Source organism: Aedes albopictus, chromosome 3 (genome assembly GCF_035046485.1).
Source record: "Aedes albopictus strain Foshan chromosome 3, AalbF5, whole genome shotgun sequence".
NCBI lineage: Eukaryota > Metazoa > Arthropoda > Insecta > Diptera > Culicidae > Aedes > Aedes albopictus.
In genome coordinates, this window is record NC_085138.1 from 37,555,704 (window position 1) to 37,575,448 (window position 19,745).

The 19,745-nt window shown below is 38.6% G+C and overlaps 1 protein-coding gene across 2 annotated transcripts in view; it reads right to left on the minus strand.

Annotated features, from left to right (window-relative positions):
- LOC109431812 (dual specificity mitogen-activated protein kinase kinase dSOR1) overlaps positions 1-13,368 on the minus strand; it is a 38,648-nt gene extending 25,280 nt beyond the window's left edge. The window contains exons 1-2 of one of the 2 annotated variants that reach the window (XM_062855719.1): positions 13,191-13,368; positions 12,329-13,113 (exon numbers count right to left, since the gene is read on the minus strand). In XM_062855719.1, coding sequence (XP_062711703.1) covers positions 12,329-13,096 — 768 coding nt within the window. In that variant the 5' untranslated portion in view covers positions 13,097-13,113; positions 13,191-13,368. Of the gene's footprint in view, positions 1-12,328; positions 13,119-13,190 lie in introns of both variants that reach the window. The other variant, XM_029868055.2, reaches the window with a different exon arrangement.
- Positions 13,369-19,745: the final 6,377 nt, after the last annotated feature.

Here is a 19,745-nt window from a genome sequence, read left to right on the forward strand (position 1 = left end):
GTGCGTGAATAAAAACCAAAATATTTACAACTTTACAAACGTTGATTGGTGGACGCGTTGTACACCCGCTACACTCTCGAAATTTTGAGTGCTGCACTATCTGGAGCGGTGCAGAAAAAGTGCTACACCGGTGCAGCACGAAAACCAAAAACGAACACTTTCGGTGCAAAAGTGCTACACCGGTGTAGCTCCACCGCAAAAACGCAAACGACATTAGATTTCATCAGGAGTTATTACCGGGATTCCTTCAGGAATTCTTAACGGAATTCTTTCATTTTTTTCTTTTGTGCTTTCTTTAGAAATTAAACCAGGAGTTCCTTTTGACAATCAACAAATATCTCCTTCTAAGATTCTTCCAGAAGTTTATTCAAGATTTCTCCGAAAGCTTCATCTAGAATTGCTCCAGGTACTCCTCACGGAATATCTTTTGAAATTTCTCTATTTCCTTTCAAGATTGTTGCAGGAGTTCCTTCTGGAATTCTTCTGGAAGTTCCTTCAGGGATTCCTTCTGAAATCCCTCCAGATCCTTTTGGAATGTTTTCAGAAGTTTTTTTCTTGGATTCCCAGTAGGAATTCCTGTGAAAATGTTATCCTTCCCCTGTTGGGGAAACCTATAAAGAACATAATGAGAAATTCCTTACAAAGTTGCTAGAGGAGCTCCTTAAGATATTATTGGATGAATTCTTCGAGGAAGTCCTGTAGAAACTATATAAGGAATTCCTGGAATAATGCCAAAAACTTAGAAAAAAATCCTTTGCAACTTTAGCAGCGTGCAGTGCCCTATAGCAAGCAGCAAACTATTGGTATTGAGAAGCATTTAAGCGAAATTGATTTTTGTCTGCAAACACAATACATTATTCTTTACGCAGGATTTCAAAACCACTTTCTCAGATACAGTTGTTGCGTCCGATAGCTGCATGCCTTATGAAATGAACCCGAAATTATTTTTGTTCATCAATTATTTGTTATTTACATTATTGTGAATGGAAAAAAAATCATGCAATATTTTTTTTAGTGTCGTAACGTGACGAGGCGGTGAATAGACTTAAATAAATTAAGCATATAAATACGTTACGATTTAATAAAATAGTATATTTCGCGGGACACTTTAAAACATGTTCTTCATTGTCGAGAATTGGAACAATACAATGATATTATGACAATCTCATTCTAATTACAAAAGCGTAGTCATGACACATGTGACGTCGATCCGGATGACAGTCGCCTGTCAACGGTGAGCACTGTGGTAGGTTCTGGGTCAGAGTTGCCAGTGTTCCCAACATTTAGTTACTGGATAATGATACTTAATGCAAGTAAAAATTTTATTAATTATGAAATATTGTTTCCAATAGGCTTAGTAGAAAGCTACGTAACATATCATAATCCCCTACCCCCCTATCGTCACACTTCGTCACAAAATCACAAACAACCCCCCTCCCCCCAAAAAAGCTACGTCATTTATGGACGACCCCCTACTAGCTTTTATAACTAAACACAACATAATGAAATTGAATATATTAGCTATATTAACTATATTCTAAAAGCTAAACGTTGAAAAGCTGTAGAAAAAGCTCGCTCGTTCTACACAAATAAACGTGATGCTGGCAGCGATGGACCAATTCTGGAAGATTTAGGATTTTTATTTAGGTATTCGTGCATTATTTCATCTCCGATTTTTTATTATCTAGAAAACATGCGTATGAAATAATAGCAGCTGAACTCTTTAGGAGATTAAAAACTCTTTTGAGGACTAACCGAGAATTTTTATCATGATTTTCCTCAACATTTTGTTTCAGTAGAACATAATGAAAACAAGTCCGAAGATTTTTGAAATGTCTACATAATATCTTTCCATGAGTTCTCTCAGTAATTAATCATCCAGTTTGTCTATACTTATTAACTATCTTGGAATCAAGCCGGGAATGTCCTGTATCTCTAGTCCTCTGAAAATACACATTCAGATGTATTTTTCCGAGTACATCCTTGTCAAAATCTCCCTGAAGATTGTTGTATATCCAACTATAGTGGCAGTGCTATAAGATTCAGTCATTGGCTTTCTGTTGTGTAACCATCGAATAAAAGCAGTCAACGCTGAATAAAAAGTAAGCTAGTCAAATATAAATCATAAGCTAATACACGACTGCAAAACAAGCACCATACAGCTACCAAACTCGGTTTTCAGAAATCCATCACTTGTCACTGGGGTTGCCTTTTTTCCACTCTATTCCAACTCCGGGAGATTCCCCGGAAGATGTGAAAACTTGAACAAATCGAATAGGAGTCCCCACTAACAAAACAGCTGCTACTATACAGTACAGTTCGTTATACTGACAAATCTCCAAACCAGCAGCGCTTTGAAGGCCGTTATGCGATTTGATTACAGCTAGAAGCTGCAATAAAGAAACTGTTGGTATACCAACACGGCTTGTCGGATGTAAACATTATTGTCAAAACAAACTTTAAGCGGAATACAGGGTGTTAGGTTCCTGAGTGCAAACTTTTTAAAGGGTGATAGAGGACCATAAATGGTGAAAAAATTGTTCTACGCATATGGTCAAATCTCAACCGTTACGTAGTTATTGAACTCCCCATGTTTTTGACTCTTATTGCCTTAACTGGCTATAACTTTAAAATGGTCAAACTTATCGCAGTTTTTTTTACCCTTATTCGAAAGATTATTGAATTTTCTATCAAATGGCATCTTTGAACCACTTGGTTTAGTTAAATAACTAAGTTTTCTAGAGCAAAATAGCTAAAAATAGTGTGTTTTAATTTGTTTATGTCAATTATCTTTGAAACATGCGTAATGAATTAAAATTCTTTCTTTGGCAAAGTTGTGGCCCCTGTTCCACACTAGAATTCGTTCTTTGACGCCAAACTTCAAACTCTTATCGTTTTCTTGCAATTTTCATTTAAATGTGCGGCACAGTGCGCAAAAAAGTGTTTACCATGACGATTGCAAATTTATGATCTGAAATGCGACGTTTAAATCGAAATTGCAAGAAAACGATAAGAGATAGAAGTTTGATGTCAAAGAACGAATTGTAGAGTGGAACAGGGGCCACAACTTTGCCAAAGAAAGAATTTTAAATTACCACGCATTTTTCAAAGATAATTGACAAAAACAAATTAAAACACACTACTTTTTAGCTATTTGGTCAAGAAAACTTAGTTATCCCTAATAAACCAATACCATACACGGACCGTAAGGTAGACGGTTCAACAATACCGCATACTGTTCGAATTGTATCCCGAATGGGTGGTTAAGCACATCTTATGGTTATCGTTTATGCGGGATTTAACTAAACCAATCGGTTCAAGGATGCCATTTGATAGAAAATTCAATAATCTTTCGAATAAGGGTAAAAAAACTGCGATAAGTTTGACCATTTTAAAGTTAGAGCCAGTTAAGGCAATAAGAGTCAAAAACATGGGGAGTTCAATAACTACGTAACGGTTGAGATTTGGCCATATGCGTAGAACAATTTTTTTCACCATTTATGGTCCACTATCACCCTTAAAAAAGTTTGCACTCAGGAACCTAACACCCTGTATATAGCTGCTACACAAATTCTTTACAGCTATCCATCTCTGTGCTGTGGAATTATTTGGGTTGCTTTTATTGCACTTCAATTCAATGCCGGAAGATTTGTCGGAAGATGTGCAAATCGAGTATGAGTTCCAGCCAATACAACAGCTGCTTTTATACAGTACGTTTTGCAATGTTGCCAAATACCGTCTACCCCCGTTGGTTTGAACGACACCTCATGCAAACCAACGGGGTTTATTTTTTAATTTGAACTTCTAGTAACCCTGTAGGCATCGAAAAACACACTGATGGCAACCCTCTTTGGTGTTTTGTTTTGATTCTGCGTTCCGTTTCACCCCGTTTCATGAGCAGAATGACGTTTGAACCATTTTTAGTTTGAACGATGTGCAGATTAGAGGGGGTCAAATTAAGAAGTGTTCAGATTAGATGCGGTCAAACCAACGGGTGTAGACGGTACACATAATAGCAGCGCTTCGTAGCTGTCTAAAGAACACTCTTTCAGCTACAAGCTGTGACGAAGAACCTGTTGGCGCAACCACACAGCTTGTTCACTGTAAACATTATTGCGTTTGACGTTTCACAAGCTTTTGCAGCAAGATGAAGTTTGGTAAGGTTTTTTTTTGTGGCACAATTACGAAGCCTTGTCTGGAGTAAAACAAAACGGGCTATTTTCTATGCTATTTATATATAGCAGCGGTTTTCAGATCGTGCACCGCGGTGCACTTGGTGCACCGCGAAGTCATGACAAGTGCACCGCACCACTTCAAAAAAGTCTTAATTAGAACAACTGAATTATTGTGAGGTGCTCCAAGGAATTGAGAGTAAAATTTCCGTTATTCCAGTCGGTGAGTTAACCTTGAATCCAGCAAAAACCGTCTCAGATATTCGCGAAGAATCATGGAACAAGTCTGCCGAATCTCTCCTAATAAAAACCATATTTTTTCAAGAGCTCGTAATGGATGTTCACAAGTACCTACCCTACAAGGCATTCGCAATGTATCTTCAATGAATGCGCTAAAGAAACTAATATTTCTGTGGCTTTGCTCAATACCAGAGAAAGAATCTATCTCTGATCTCGAGATCAGGTGAACACACATCTCCTTCCGAATTTACAAGAGTACCTGGAAGAAATTTATCACAAATATTGTCATTACAACCCAAAGTTCTGAAAATAAAGCTGCCAAGTGTCTTGCTAGATTTTTTTAGAAATCCAGTAAAAATCTTGGAAAAATTACCATTAAAAAAATTTTAGTGGCGATTTCCTAACCTCAAACCTACCTGTCCAACGAACGTTAATTCTTGAATTTTGTCATCAAATTAGCTCGTAGTTTAAAGAAAATCACGAGAATTGACGATTACGTCCATATTCAATTTGATTCTGATCTTGAATTCTCCGAAAATTCCAGTTTTAGAGTCGTTGAACATGTAAAAAGTGAGGTTACGAAACGCTACTGCTAGAAATAAGTCAGTATTCTTGGAAGGACTTCACCGACGTTCTTACTTTTTCATTCAGTATTTATATAGATCTTGTCTGAAAGTTTCCAGAAACATTCTGAGCAAGAAATATTCCAAGTCGAATAAATATTATTCGACTTGGAATATTTCTTGCTTAGTTAAGTTAAACTGTGTCACTTCATAATGCTCCGATAAGTGATGAAAAAACGTAAAACAGTGTCATAATTGGTGGGAGAAAAACTAATGACGAATGTATGCACTTGGAATTGATATGGAAAATACGAAAGCTTTTTTTACGAATTTGGAATTGTTTTTTTTTTTACAATATTGACCATGTGCACCGCGGAGCGATTTATTTCCAAAAGGTGCACCGCGAGCCGAAATGTCTGAAAACCCCTGATATATAGCATTGTGGCAGCGAGGACATCATCGGGACCAGTGGATACGAAGATCGGGAGTTCGGTTCCAAGTAGCGACAAGAACTTTAATTATTCAATTTTAAAAGCGATAATCCCAGTTCCACATGTATTGCGTCACGGTATCCATAACCTAATTATGTTTAGGGTTCGTTCAAATATTACGTAACGCTAATGGGAGAGGGAGGGGGGTCTAGCGCTGTGTTACGCTTCATACAAAATTTCAAAATATCCCATACAAAAGTCGTTACGTGGGGGTCTAAAATTGTAAAATTTTGCGTTACGTAATATTTGAATGAACCCTTAATCGATGCCGTAAAACTATTATTTAACAACTGCGAAAAGGCTGAAAAAGCGCCTTCTTTAGATGTTATTCAGTTAATGGATACATAGGTGCCGAGAAAAGAGCTATGACTCCGTAGCATAGAAGCTGCTCGCACAGCATATACATGTGGATTAAGTTCGCCCGATTCATTGGTATAGAGGGCTTGCATAGAAGCTTCCGTCCATATGTACAACACAGTAACTCAGCATCAAGCCGTATTGAGGACGCTTTGTTGACGTTTACATTCACAATAAATGTTAGTAGGGTATACTCAGAGCATAATCATGTAAATTGACGTATTCCCGGAAGGATCCTTGGAAGAATTTTTGAAGGTATTCTCGCAAAAGCCCTGGAGGAAAACCTCGAGATACCTTGAGAGAATTCCGAAAGAAACTTTCCTGGGTGAATTCCTGAAGGATTCCCTGGAGAAATGTCTGGAATCACTTTTAGCATGTAAGTACTTATATGTTGAACCCAAGTAGGATGAGGAATATGACCCAGACAGACTCGCTGAGCGTGCACTACGCTATCGTGGTGTGCCTAGCTTAACATCACATGAGTGTTAAAGCAAGTCACAGTGACTTCTGCGCCACCAAAACTTGGGCCGCCGTGACTATTTTGTGACATGCGTGCTGCTTGGAGGAATCCCTGGAGAACTTAATTCTCGCTTATTGTGAGAATTCCTAATGGAATCCCTGAGTTAACTTCTGAAGAAACTGCTGGAGAGATTCCTCAAAGAATTCCTGGAAAATTTCCTGGTTCCTGTAGGCATCCTTTTAAAATTATCTTCCAATACAGTTCACTGGAAGAACTCCTCTAGAAATTGTTGAAGTAGTTCAAAAAACAAAATCTTCAGATACTCCTGGAGAAATTACTGGGTACATCCCTGGAAAAGATGATTGAAGGATTTTCTTAATGGTTTTTTGTTGAGAACCTGTGAGGAATTTCTGAAGCAATCGTTGGAAGAATTCCTTGAAGCAATCCCTGGAAGAATTCCTGGATAAATCCCTGACTCCAGGAATGCCAGCAGAAAATTCAAAGAGAATCCTGGAGGAATGCCTGGGGGAAATTCTGGACAAATTCCTGGATGAATTATTGGAGCAATTCCTGGAGAAATCTCCAGAGGAATTCTGGAGAAATCTTCGAAGGATTTCCTGAAGGAAACTTCGAAGGATTTCCTGGAGGAATCTTCGAAGGATTTCCTGAAGGAATCTTCGAAGGATTTCATGGAGGAATCTTCGAAGGATTTCCAGAAGGAATTTTCGAAGGATTTCCTGGAGGAATCTTCGAAGGATTTCCTGGAGGAATCTTCGAAGGATTTCCTGAAGGAATTTTCGAAGGATTTCCTGGAAGAATTTTCGAAGGATTTCCTGGAGGAATCTTCGAAGGATTTCCAGGAGGAATCTTCGAAGGATTTCCTGGAAAAATCTTCGAAGAATTTCCTGGAGGAATCTTCGAAGGATTTCCTGGAGGAATCTTCGAAGGATTTCCTGAAGGAATCTTCGAAGGATTTCCTGGAGGAATCTTCGAAGGATTTCCTGGAGGAATCTTCGAATGATTTCCTGGAGGAATCTTTGAAGGTTTTCCTGGATGAATCTTCGAAGGATTTTCTGGAGGAATCTTCGAAGGATTTCCTGGAGGAATCTTCGAAGGAATTCCTGGAAGCATCTTCGAAGGATTTCCTGGAGCAATCTTCGAAGGATTTCTTGAAGGAATCTTCGAAGGATGCCCTGGAGGAATCTTCGAATGACTTTCTAGAGGAATCTTCGAAGGATTTCCTGGAGGAATCCCTGAGGAAATTCCTGAAAAAAATCATGGAGAAATCCTTTGAGGAATTCTTGAAGTAATTCCTAGAAGTAACTTCTGGAAGAATTTCGGTGGAATCTCTGAAAAATTCCTGAAGGTATTCCTGGAGAAATTCCTGGAAGAAGTTTTGAAGGAATTTCTAGAAGAATTGCTGGCATAATTTCTGAAAGATGTCCTGGATCAATTCTTGGAAGAGTTTCCAAAAAAATCCTAGAGTAATTCCTAAAGAAATCTCCACAGGTATTCTGGGAAGAATCCTCGGAGAAAATTATGAAAAAATCCCTTGGTAAATTCCAGGAGAATCTCCTGAAAAAACCCCTGGAGGAAGTCCTGGAGGAATCTTCGAAGAATTTCCTGGAGAAATCCCTGGGGTAAACCCTATAGAAATTCGTGGAGTAATCCCTGGATGAATTCCTGAAGTAATTCCTGGAGGAATCTCTAGAAGAATGCCTGGAGGAATCGCTTTAAAATTCCTGAAGGTATTCCTGAAGAAATTCCTGGAAGAACTGCTGACATAACTTCTGAAGGATGTCCTGGATCAACTCCTGGAAAAATTCCAAGAGGAATTCCTAAAAAAAAATCCTGTGGCAATTCCTGGATAAAATCCTAGTGAAGTTCCTGTAGGTATTCTTGTGGGAATTACTGGAGGAATCCCTGAAGCAATTCCTGGAGGAATCTCTAGATAAATTCTGGGAGAAATTCCTCAAAAAATCCCTTTGAAAAATTCTTGGAAAAATGCCTGGACAAATTTCTGGAGGGATCCTCGAAATATTTCCTGGAGGAATCCCTGGGGGAATCCTTGGAAAAATTCGTGGAGAAATCCCTGGAGGAATTCCTGAAGCAGTTTCTGGAGGTATTGTTAGGGAGATTCCTGAAGGAATCTCTGCAGCAATTCCTGGTGGAAAATCTGAGGGAACACCTGGAGGGATGCTAGACAAATTCCAGAAGGAATTCCCAGCGAAAATCTTGGAATAATTTCTCAAGGAATCCCTGACGGATTTCCTGGAGGAATTCCTGAAGGAATCGCTGAATGAACTCCTGGAGGAATCCCTGCAAGAATCCAAGAAGGAATGCCTGGAAGAATGCCCAGGTGAATTCCTCCTGGTGGAATACCTAAAACAATTTCTTCAGGAGGAATTCCTGGAAGAATTCCTAGAGGAATACCTGGAGGAAGTGCTGAAGGAATTTATGGAGGAATTCTTGGAGGAATCCAGAAAAATGTCTGTAGTAATTCCTGGAGGAATCTCCAAAAGAACTGATGGAAAAATCTCTAGAGGAATTCCTGGAGGAATTCTTGGAGAAAACCCTGGAGGAATTCTTGGAGGAAACCCTGGAGGAATTCTTGGAGGAATCCAGAATAAAGTCTGTAGTAATTCCTGGAGGAAACTTCAAAGGAACTTCTGGAAAAATCTCTAGATGAATTCCTGGAGGAGTTTTTAGAGGAATCCCTGCAGCAATTCCCAGAGGACCCGAGATGAACTAGCCTAGGGTTAAAAATCTCGTTAATACAGACAAAAAAAATCACAGAGGAATCCCTGGAAAAAAATCTAGAGGAATTCCTGATGGAGGAATAATTCCAGATCCAGAAATCACAGATGGAATTCTTGGAGAAATCCTGAAGCAATCTTTAGAAGAGTTCGTGGAGGAACTCCTTGAGGAATCCCTATAGTAGTTCCTGAAGAAATCCCTAAAGCAATTCCTGAAAAAAAAAACCTCAGAAGGATTCACGGAAGCAATTTAAGAGGAATTCCTAAGGGAATCCCATAACAGTTCCTAGAGAAAGTACTGGATTAGTTCTTGGAGGAATTCATTAAGTAATACGAGGAGGAATTCCTGAAGGAATTCTAAGAAGTTTTTAGTGGAATATCTAGATGAATTTTTAAAATAGTTCATAAAGTTGTTCCTGAAAGAATCACAGAATGAATTCCCGAGTGCATGGACAAAAAATTCTGGAGGAATCCCTGGAAGATATTCTAGTGAAATATCTGTGGATTTCCGGAAGAATCTCTAGAGAAACTTCTGGAGGAATCTCTAGAAGAATCCTTGGAGAAAATTCTGGAGGAATTCCTAGAGAAATCTCTAGATGCTTCTAATGCCTTGGAGAATTCCTGGAGAAATTCCCAGAGCAATCCTTGGCAGAATTGCTGGAGGAATTCCTGGAGAAATCCAGGAAAGAATTCTTGAAAAAATCACAGATGGAACTCTTGGAGAAACCTGAAGGAAACTTTAGAAGAGTTCGTGGAGGAGCTCCTTGAGGAATCCCTGTAGTAGTTCCTGAAGAAATTCCTAAAGCAATTCCTGAAAAAACCTCAGAAGGATTCCCGGAAGCAATTTAAAAGGAATTCCTATGGGAATCCCTAAACAGTTCCTAGAGAAAGTACTGGATTAGTTCCTGGAGAAATTCATTAAGGAATACGAGGAGGAATTCCTGACGGAATTCTAAAAAGAGTTTCTTGTGGAATCTTTGGAGGAATTTTTAAAATAGTTCATGAAGTTGTTCCTGAAAGAATCACAGAATGAATTCCCGAGTGAATGGACAAATTACTGGAGGAATCCCTGAAGAAATCCTTGGAAGATATTCTAGTGAAACGCCTGTGGATTCCCGGAGGAATCTCTAGAGCAACCTTCTGGAGGAATCTGTAGAAGAATCCTTGGAGGACATTCTGGAGGAATTCCTAGAGGAATCTCTAGTTGCTTCTAATGCCTTGAAGGATTCCTGGATAAATTCCTGTAGAAATTCCCAGAGCAATCCCTGGCAGAATTGCTGGAGGATTTCCTGAAGGAGTTTCTGGAGGAATCCAGGAAAGAATTCTTGAAGAAATCGCAAATGCAATTCTTTGAGAAATCCTGAAGGAATCCTAAGAAGAACTCGTGGAGGAACTCCTAGAATAATCCCTGTAGCAGTCCCTGAAGAAATGCCTGGAGGAATTGCTGAAGAAGCAATATCAAGGGAAATACCTCAGGGAATCCTCAACCAGTAGGAATTCCATAAGGAATTCTCGAAAGTGTTACTGGGGGAACCCTTGGAGTTTTTTTTTTTAATTAATCCATGAAGTTGTTCTTGAAAGAAGAATCACAGAAGGAATTCCCGGTTTAGTCCCTGGAGGAATTTTTGGAGGAACACCTCAAGGAATTCCTGAAGAAAACCAATGAGGAATTCCTTAGGAAATACAAAGATAGCTTTCTTAACAAATTCCTGGAAGAATTTCTGTAAAATTACCTAGAGAAATCTGAAGAAATCCATGTCTGAAATAATTACCCCCCCTCATCTGGCTACGCCCATGTATATGACTACTCCGTTTCCGATTCCAAAGGGTTAACCAGTTTGAAGACATACAAAGATTTTGTAAAGCATCGAATCAAACCTGACGAAAAATGAATGCCTCCTTCAGTCTAGCATAATCCGATTCAAATGACTCACTTCGTTAGGTATAGAACAAAGCTTATCGCGAATTTTTGAAGTTCAATGTAATCAGTCGAATTTTGACTGCTTTCCAGCGTGCAGTTGATTTGAGATGCTGTGCTGGCGAACATACATTTGGTGAGTATAGTTCAATGTTAAGCTGTCTCACACAATCTACTATTGAGGTAACAATTATTTCATTAGGTTATTCCTTCCGTTTGCGACTGCAGTTGCGGTTCATTATGAGTGTCTACCGTATCCGGTTAAATCCATGTGCCGAATTGAATACATGTCCTACCATCCTGGCGACCAAATCTCGTTTCCTGCGGGCTATCAGCGATACCACATCAACCTGCCGAAATCCATGAGAAAGGCCATTTCCAATGTAACAATCTTCGACCAACAGCTCTACGAAGCTATGCACCGACCAACGGGTGTCGAAATGATCAGCGCAGGATTGAAGGAGCTAAGCCTACCAACTGAACTGCTTCTAGGAGACTTTAACGACAATCACATCGATACAGTGAATACTACAAGCGGAGAGAATTTTCACATTACATATCTGGATCTATCGTTTAATAGTATACGAAACATGGAGTTTGTCAGTCCTTTAGTGAATCTTGAAATACTGCACTTGGGGCACAACTTCATTGAAGTTATCCCAGATTCCGCACTGAGTACACTGACGAAACTCAAATATTTGTATCTCCAGCACAATCATTATATTACCTTGATTCCCTGGGGCCACATACCACGCAGCATAATTCACTTGGATTTCTACGGGGATAACATCATTGAGGTAGTCTTGACCAACATCAGTTTCCCGTCGTTGGAATATCTGAACGTTCGGAATAACGCGCTTACAACGTTTAAAGTAATAGAGCTACTACGAGCTGCCCCCAATCTCAAGGAAGCTCATCTTCACAACAGCGACATAGACGAAGAACTTATGCGTAAGATTTACGCTGAGCTAACGGAAAACAATGTTAGTTTCAAAACCCTATATGAAAGCTGTGAGTCCGACGAGGATGGCATATGGCGGCATATGGTATATGGATCTTGCACGAAATGGCATCAAGAAGTATTACCTATGGAATTTCCCTTGCGAAGTGTATTACTGTTGGTCGTAGTCGTAGGAACTGTGATTGCTTTTGTGTGTATAGTACTGCTAGTGTTTAAGCACATGAACCGGTGACAACGAGGGCTTATCATCTCTAAACGCGCAATGTCGCAATTCTCAGATCGCAATGTACGATCTCTATCATATTATGTTCAACTTGGAACATGAGAAAACTGATCTTAAGAAGGCCATACGTTTGTCTTATAAAATTTCGACATAATAAAAACTAAATGAAGTCCAAACATCTACTCACCGACATGTAACTCCTGGTGCCCACGAACGAGTTCGCCATCGAGTCGATCAGCTGCCCGGACACTCCAAAATCGCAGATCTTAATCTCTCCACTGCTATTAACCAGTATATTGCTCGGCTTCACATCCCGGTGCATGATGGCATGCTTGTCCCTCAAGTAGCTCAACCCCTTCAGTACGGCGCACGTGATTTTGGCCAGAATCGGTTCCGGAATGCGCCCGGCCCGCTTCAGGATCAAATCCAACGAACCCCCATCCATGTACTCCATGCAGATGCTAATCTCCCCGTCGCTGTAGAAAGCCCCGTAGAATCCGACAATGTGCGGGAAGTTGCAATCATGCAGCACCTTCAACTCCCGGATAATCTGTTTCTTGATGGCCGGTTTCACTTCCAGGTGAATCAACTTCCTAGCCATTATCAGCTCGGTCGGAATGTGTCGTACCTTCATGACCACTCCGCCGTTTCCGGAACCCAACTCACCGAGCTTTTCCAGATCCTCATCGCTCAGTTCACCGATCTTCTCCTTCTGACTCAGGAACACTTTTATCCGCTTTCGGGCGTTCTCGTCGATCTCGAGCTCCTCCAGCGTCTCGGTCAGCGCATCGATACTGTTCTTGGGCTTCCCCAGCAGATTGTGCTTCCCGATTACATACTCCGTCCCCGAGGGGGTCTTGAACGAGGGCGTCGGGGTCGTTTGCTGACTGGCCGTAACGTCTACCGAGCCCGGAGGCAACGTTAGATTTAATTTGTTTTTCGTCATTTTACTCATTGTAATCTCCAATGAAGCTATACTGAAACCCGTGCAAAACTCGGCATTAGTTCGATGGCTCAATCTCCGATAATCCAATCATGGGAACACTTACATTTGGGCTGGAAGGGAGAACGGCCAATATCGTTAAACACAGCTACACAAACTCAGCACACTTCCGAGACCCGTAGCACAACTAAAATTTCACTTATTTAACACAAATTGGACGTTTTTCGGGGATGTTTAATCCTTTTTTCCTCCTTGATGATGCTTTCACACCGACTGACACAGACTGACGGCAAAAATCACACAATTCTAATTAGAATTTTCCCGATTGAGATTGATTTTGTTTTGACGTTTCTCGTTGACGTCGCGACGCTCAACCGAATGCGGGAGTGTTGCCAATCGCCGGGACATGAAAACAAAAAAACACAAAAGTTCTTGGAAAGTAACGCAATGTAACGCCAAAATTGACACACGCTCGTTGAAAACTACTCAAAAGTGAATACTCGCGAGACATTTGAAAAAGGCCTATCCCCAGAACGTAAACATTGAGAAAAATCGATGCAAACATTTTCCATTACGTTAACTATTCGTATTATTCTCAGTTTGAGGATTTTCCAACATGCTTTCCATTCTGATGACACAAGTGAGCATATAGGATGATACTTATTCATACGAATATTCGTTTTGGTGGCAGATAATTATCACTTTGAAATTTTGAGGCTCATATCCAACATGGCTGCCGATGCTGATGATGCCGTAAAAAGCCTTAAAATAAATTCATCAAAACAGTATGAAAAATGATAGATAATGAGAAAAGACGCCAACTTAAACGGAGTGTGCATTAACCTTCTTAGCAGCACCACTCCCAACGATTTTATGTTCAAACACCATTTCCCTAAAACGAAACGGTTGCTACAGTTGTCTTCACTCAATTCAAAAAGGTTTGTTAAGATGATACGGGACGCCATGTTAATTTTCCTATCTTCCCTCTCTTTCTAACAAATTGGCCTCGCGATTTTGAGGATGGTAATCTCGATTTCTATCGCATACACTCAGCGAAAAAAACTAGCGAAATTCATCGAAACACATTATGAAAATTTGCTATAATTAATTCTTATGGATGCCATAAGATTACCATATGAAAATTGATCGTGCTTGCTATGACAAATCTCATAACATAGACTTATGAAAAGAACAAAAAAAATCTTAAAATGGTGCAGACTGCCCGCATAATCATGAACCATACTACGACTGTTAATTATACTGTTCACAACTATTTACTACTATATCTCAACAGTATCACATAACACTCAAAGTAACAATAAACGAACAGTACCGTAAACGGTTTCAACAGTGTGGCAGATGGTTATCGACCAAATTACAATATGGGGAATAGGCGGTTAAGTTATGTTACAATAAAAAAACGCCCATTTTCTCGAACAAAATTTTTCGATTACAGTTTGACAAAAGGTCAATATACTATCCATTTTTGGCAATATTTACTGTTAAGCAAACAGTTCTAGTACAATTGAACAGTAAATTTGGAGTAAAATGTGAAATATATGTGTAACCATTGCTTTACTGTACATTACGGTTCCATGGTCCTATAGTATATTGTTCTCATACAGTGGTAATGTTAGCTTCTGCAGTATTGGTGGTGGAATAATAATAAAAACAATTAGGAAACTTTACATTTTTATTAACCTATGTACCTTTGATAAGTAAATTTCGTAAAATCTAAGTAAATACAATATTTGATTTCGGCGACGGTCATAGAAATTATTCTTAACTGCCCCGAATCTTGATGAACTATCCGTATCTATTCAAATTGTTTTCTGCCGCCGCTAACACTCCGTATATCAGCTTTCCGAGCTGCGAGAATGAAAAGCTTCCGAGTCCTGGAGCTGGGCTGATCGATCCCTGCTTGGTTTCCGGTGTCTATTGTATCCTCCGTTTGATCCCCTGTTTAACATCCAAATCGATTCCAGTCGAAGTATATGTCTCGCCTACGATTCGACCTCGGATTCGACAATACACATCCAAAAACCAACCAAATAATGCACTATCTGGTGATAACCTGTGATTACCATGCGCGGAATCTGTCTTGGCTTTCTCCAGCAGCTCCGGCGGTACATCCGACCTGCAACAACATCCATGGGAGCAAAATTGGTTAAGGATCCTTTATATGTAGAAATATTGATAAAAATCCATAACTCAGAAAAAAACTTACCTTCAAAACAAGCTCCATGGTTCCGTGTATTCCTGCTCATGGTTCGACTGTTGTTTATCCCCAAGGTTCCCTGCGGCAGCAGTGAAAAAAACCTCCCCGGGAGCGTAATCGGCCAGCTCGACACGGTGTTGTTGATTTTGCAACTTAGAAAGTGTTTATTTTTTCACCAATTTTGTCGCTCACTAACACAAAAGTGTGTAACCATTTGACAAAGTGTTGAAAAAAAGTGATATATTGTTAAATGCACTGGTGTAGGTGTGTTGCGCAAATATGAAGGCTAACAGTCTGAAATAAGGTGATCTCATATTGCCACAATATTAAACGAGTTTTTATCACCATATTGTTCAACAATGCGTGGATAATAAAATATAGTATAACTGTCAGGCATGGTTTTACCAAACTGTCGTTCATAGTCAATAGCTTCAGGTTTCACACTGTTCAACAATAAAGTAAGTTTTTGAGAAAAACTAACATTTTCAGCTAGGACCAATTTACTGTTTGGACTTCATGTCAAGTGGTATTTTTCTATGCGGGTGGATTTGATCCATAAACGTCGGGATCACCGAGCCCGTGTTTTATCCACACGGCTACCGACGCTTGGGTATATCATGTTGCTAAACATGAATAAAAGCCAAGCTGTGAGACGATTTTACGTCATAGAGTGACCTTATGAAATTCATCCGAATCATTATGAATTATTTAAAAGCCGTTTCATAAGTTGGGCCTTATGGAAATCTTAAGTTTATTTGGCTGAGTGTAGAAGAGGCTGAAAAACAATCAGCATATGCACTACAAGTGAGCATACACAATGATAAGTTTTTGTTCCATAATATGAAGTAGAATCAGAGATTACCATCATAGTAGCAACAGAGCAATGGCGGATATTCCTCGATCGTCCCGTTCGTACTTAATCAAGTTATTCATAAGTGGATAATCTGATTGCCCGAGGGGCGAATCACTAGTGCATTTTCGATTCAGTCTTTCGTATTGACATTACGCATTGGTGCATTTTGTTGCGCATTAGTGTATTAGGGTTCAAAAATACGTGAGTATTTTATGCATTTTTCAACGCATTGAATTTTTTGGTGCATTTTCCATGCATTTTTCAACGCATTAGGCCAAATATCAAATTTTCTAACGCATTTTCAATTCAGTTGTTTTGGTAGTGATCCGCCCCTCGTGATTGCCTTAATTTTTTGAATTATCTCCAAACCCATTAGTCTGCACAGTGGGCCTGGCCATCTTAATATATGTGACACGTCTCTGACATGCTGCAAATATTAATGCTGACAAGAAAATATCGAAAGAAATTTTGATATTTCCAGGGTGCTTTTCAATACTGGGTGTGCAAGCACTAGAGTAGAATAGAATAGAAAATGATTGATAAACATGTTAAGCTAATTTGAAATGTTTCACCCGGTGTCGGTCTTTTGTGAGTCTTTCTTAAATTTTCTTAGGGTGGTTAGGCCTCCCGAGTGAGTCCGTTGTTGACATAAAACCAAGGCTCGGCTCTTTTTGAGAGAGAGAATTTTCTCTCTCGGCGCTCGGGCCGGGAGCCGTTCGGAAAATTGTCGGTTGTCGGCCCTTTACACGAGAAGGCCTGCCAATGTAAACAAAACTTTATCGTTACTGGCCCATTTGGAGCACGGGCTTATTATTGATTGAAGAAAAAAGCAGGGATTGGCTGTTTTGAAAGTGGGGTTTATTCTAATCCCAACAAACATTTTTGCTGCACAAGAGTGGAACAAACCACTCTTAAGCAAACTTTAGCTTAAGAAACTATTATTCAGCTAGTTCTGTTTCTTGGGATAAGGATAACAATTAGGTGGGTGGTCTTTGCACAGTAGGTTACTGTTGGGGGATGCCATGGAAGGGTATCAAAATCGATTATTGTTCACATTTTAGGGATAGGCCCTTTTCAAATGTAACACGAGAATAGTTTTCGGCTCACTTTGGTAGCGGTGTTATGAAGCTTCGGGATTTCTAGACCCCACTCCCCCCTCTATCTCGCTATTTCTCTATAGAGTTCTATAGAGAATCGCTTTAAGCTGTTCCCTGATAAAAAATATCATAAAAATACGATAAATTTTATTGTTACAACACCATTTTTTCGAAAAATATTCACCATTAAACGTATTGTAATTAAAACAGCACACTCACCATCACCCCTATTGTTCTATACCATCCGGCGAATGGTAAATGGCACTTTTACAATAAAAAATGGTGGTCGTTATGTATCTTAACCATAAAATTTTGAGAAAATTTTCATACACTTTTTCGCGAAAAACAATAGCATGTATTGTGTTTTTATGAGACATTTTTAGGGCAATTTTCAAAAGAAAACCATATATCTTAATGTTTTTCATTGTTCTTACAATACAAATACAATTAATTGAATGGCGTCAAATAAATCCTTGTTGCAATAAAAATACAATAATATTTGTTGTTATTTGTAAGCAGTTTTCGCTTTTGAAAATTCATAGTATTTATATTTCCCGCTAACATTTATATCCAGCATTTACGAGCACTAACAGCCGCCAGAATGATATGCACATTTTATGATAAGAGTCAAACACTCTGATGTCTGTCTGGTATGTGTTGCTTGGCAGCTGTTGATAAGATCTATCATCAATCTTTTCAAATAACTGCCAAATATCACAAGTCAGACCTCAGGTCGTATGATTCATACCATAAATCGTTCACAATTCATGTGGCCATTAGAATCTGTAAATGCTGAAGAAAAATGTTACCGAGAAATATGAATTCTTTGGTTTTTCAAAGGCGAAATCTGTTTACATAACAACAAATATTATTGCATGTTTATTTTAACATCGGTTCAATTGACCCCATTAAACAAATTGTATTTGTATTGTTATCAATGGTAGTTTACTATTTTCTAGATTCCTTTAATTTATTGGAAAACATTAGAAAAAACATTGTTCATCTTTTCCTTGTCGTAACGTCCTCGCTTGGCTAAAACCTGCTTTTCAGCTAGTTTTCTATAACTACTTCCTCAGTTATTCATTGAGAGCTTCCTCTGCCAACACGGCTTGACATCTGTCAGTCGTTGAAGTTTTAGCGAATAACATTCGATAACCGAAACATCTACTGTACTCAAATTTAAAACGAAAACTATAAAAAAATATGTCAAGTGATTTTGTATTTGATTATACAAACATGATCCAAGCAACAATAATGTTTATTGTTATTTATTTGTTACGAATTGTTTTTAAGTGTAATTGAGAAATAAACTCTTTTTTAATAAAAAGTCCATGAGAACTTTGCAGGCACTTTTGCAACTATATAAAAACAACTTAAATTAATTTTTACTGATAGTAACTTTAAATTATTATAGAACTATTGAAAAACAATCGAATCAATTAGTCACTAATAAAGCTAATGTTAACTTATTGTACGAACTATATGGGCTTGATTTCTATTGTAAAAAGTAACAATAAATCTACTATGTGTTTTATTGTGAACAATAAAACCAGTCATATGTTAATAATATTTACCATGTAATGAATGGTGATTTTTTATCCGGGTTAGTACACAACACAGCGTCACATATTTGTCCAAAAAGAAAACAAAATGCTCACGCATCTTGTCGAGTGTCAAACAGATGTTGTTTCTTGAGTTCTTTTCTTGTCAAATGTTTGACCCTGTGTACTTTAGGACTTAGCAACCGCTTCATGCAGTGCCCTATATCCAATATAAAATGTCCATTAGATTGGCAATTGGGTTCTTTAGGGGTATCCAGATTATTTCAGAATCAGATTCTCCGCCCAAAAGTTAGTCGAAATCCAAAATTTCATAATTTTTGGAGTCCGGGAACTATTTTTAAAATGCATTTAAAGTTTGTATGGGAAAATTTTTTTGTTCGGGTCGAACTGTCATTTTAACGATTGAACTGTCATTCTATCCACGAAAATTAAAACTGTTTTGTTAATTTAACCATCAAAACAAATGTATTGAAATCCAATAAAATCACGTTATACTCAGAAAAATGAGCTCTTTCGATTAGGCTATAGAAAATAGCAATATTTTATTCACTAAACAACCCAATTGGGTTCTCTAGGGGTATCAGGATTATTTCATAATCGGATTCTCCGCCCAAAAATTAGTCGAAATCCAAAATTTCATAATTTTTGGAGTTTGGGAACTATTTTTAAAATTCGTTCAAAGTTTGTATGGGGAAATTTTTTTGTTCGGGTCGAACTGTCACTTTATCGATTGAACTGTCATTCTATCCACGAAAATTAAAACTGTTTTGTTAATTTAACCATCAAAACAAAGGTATTGGATTCCAATAAAATCACGTTATACTCAGAAAAATGAGCTCTTTCGATTAGGCTATAGAATATAACAATATTTTATTCACTAAACAACCCAATTAATTGTTATTGGATTTCCAGATTAAATTTTCTTTGGAAA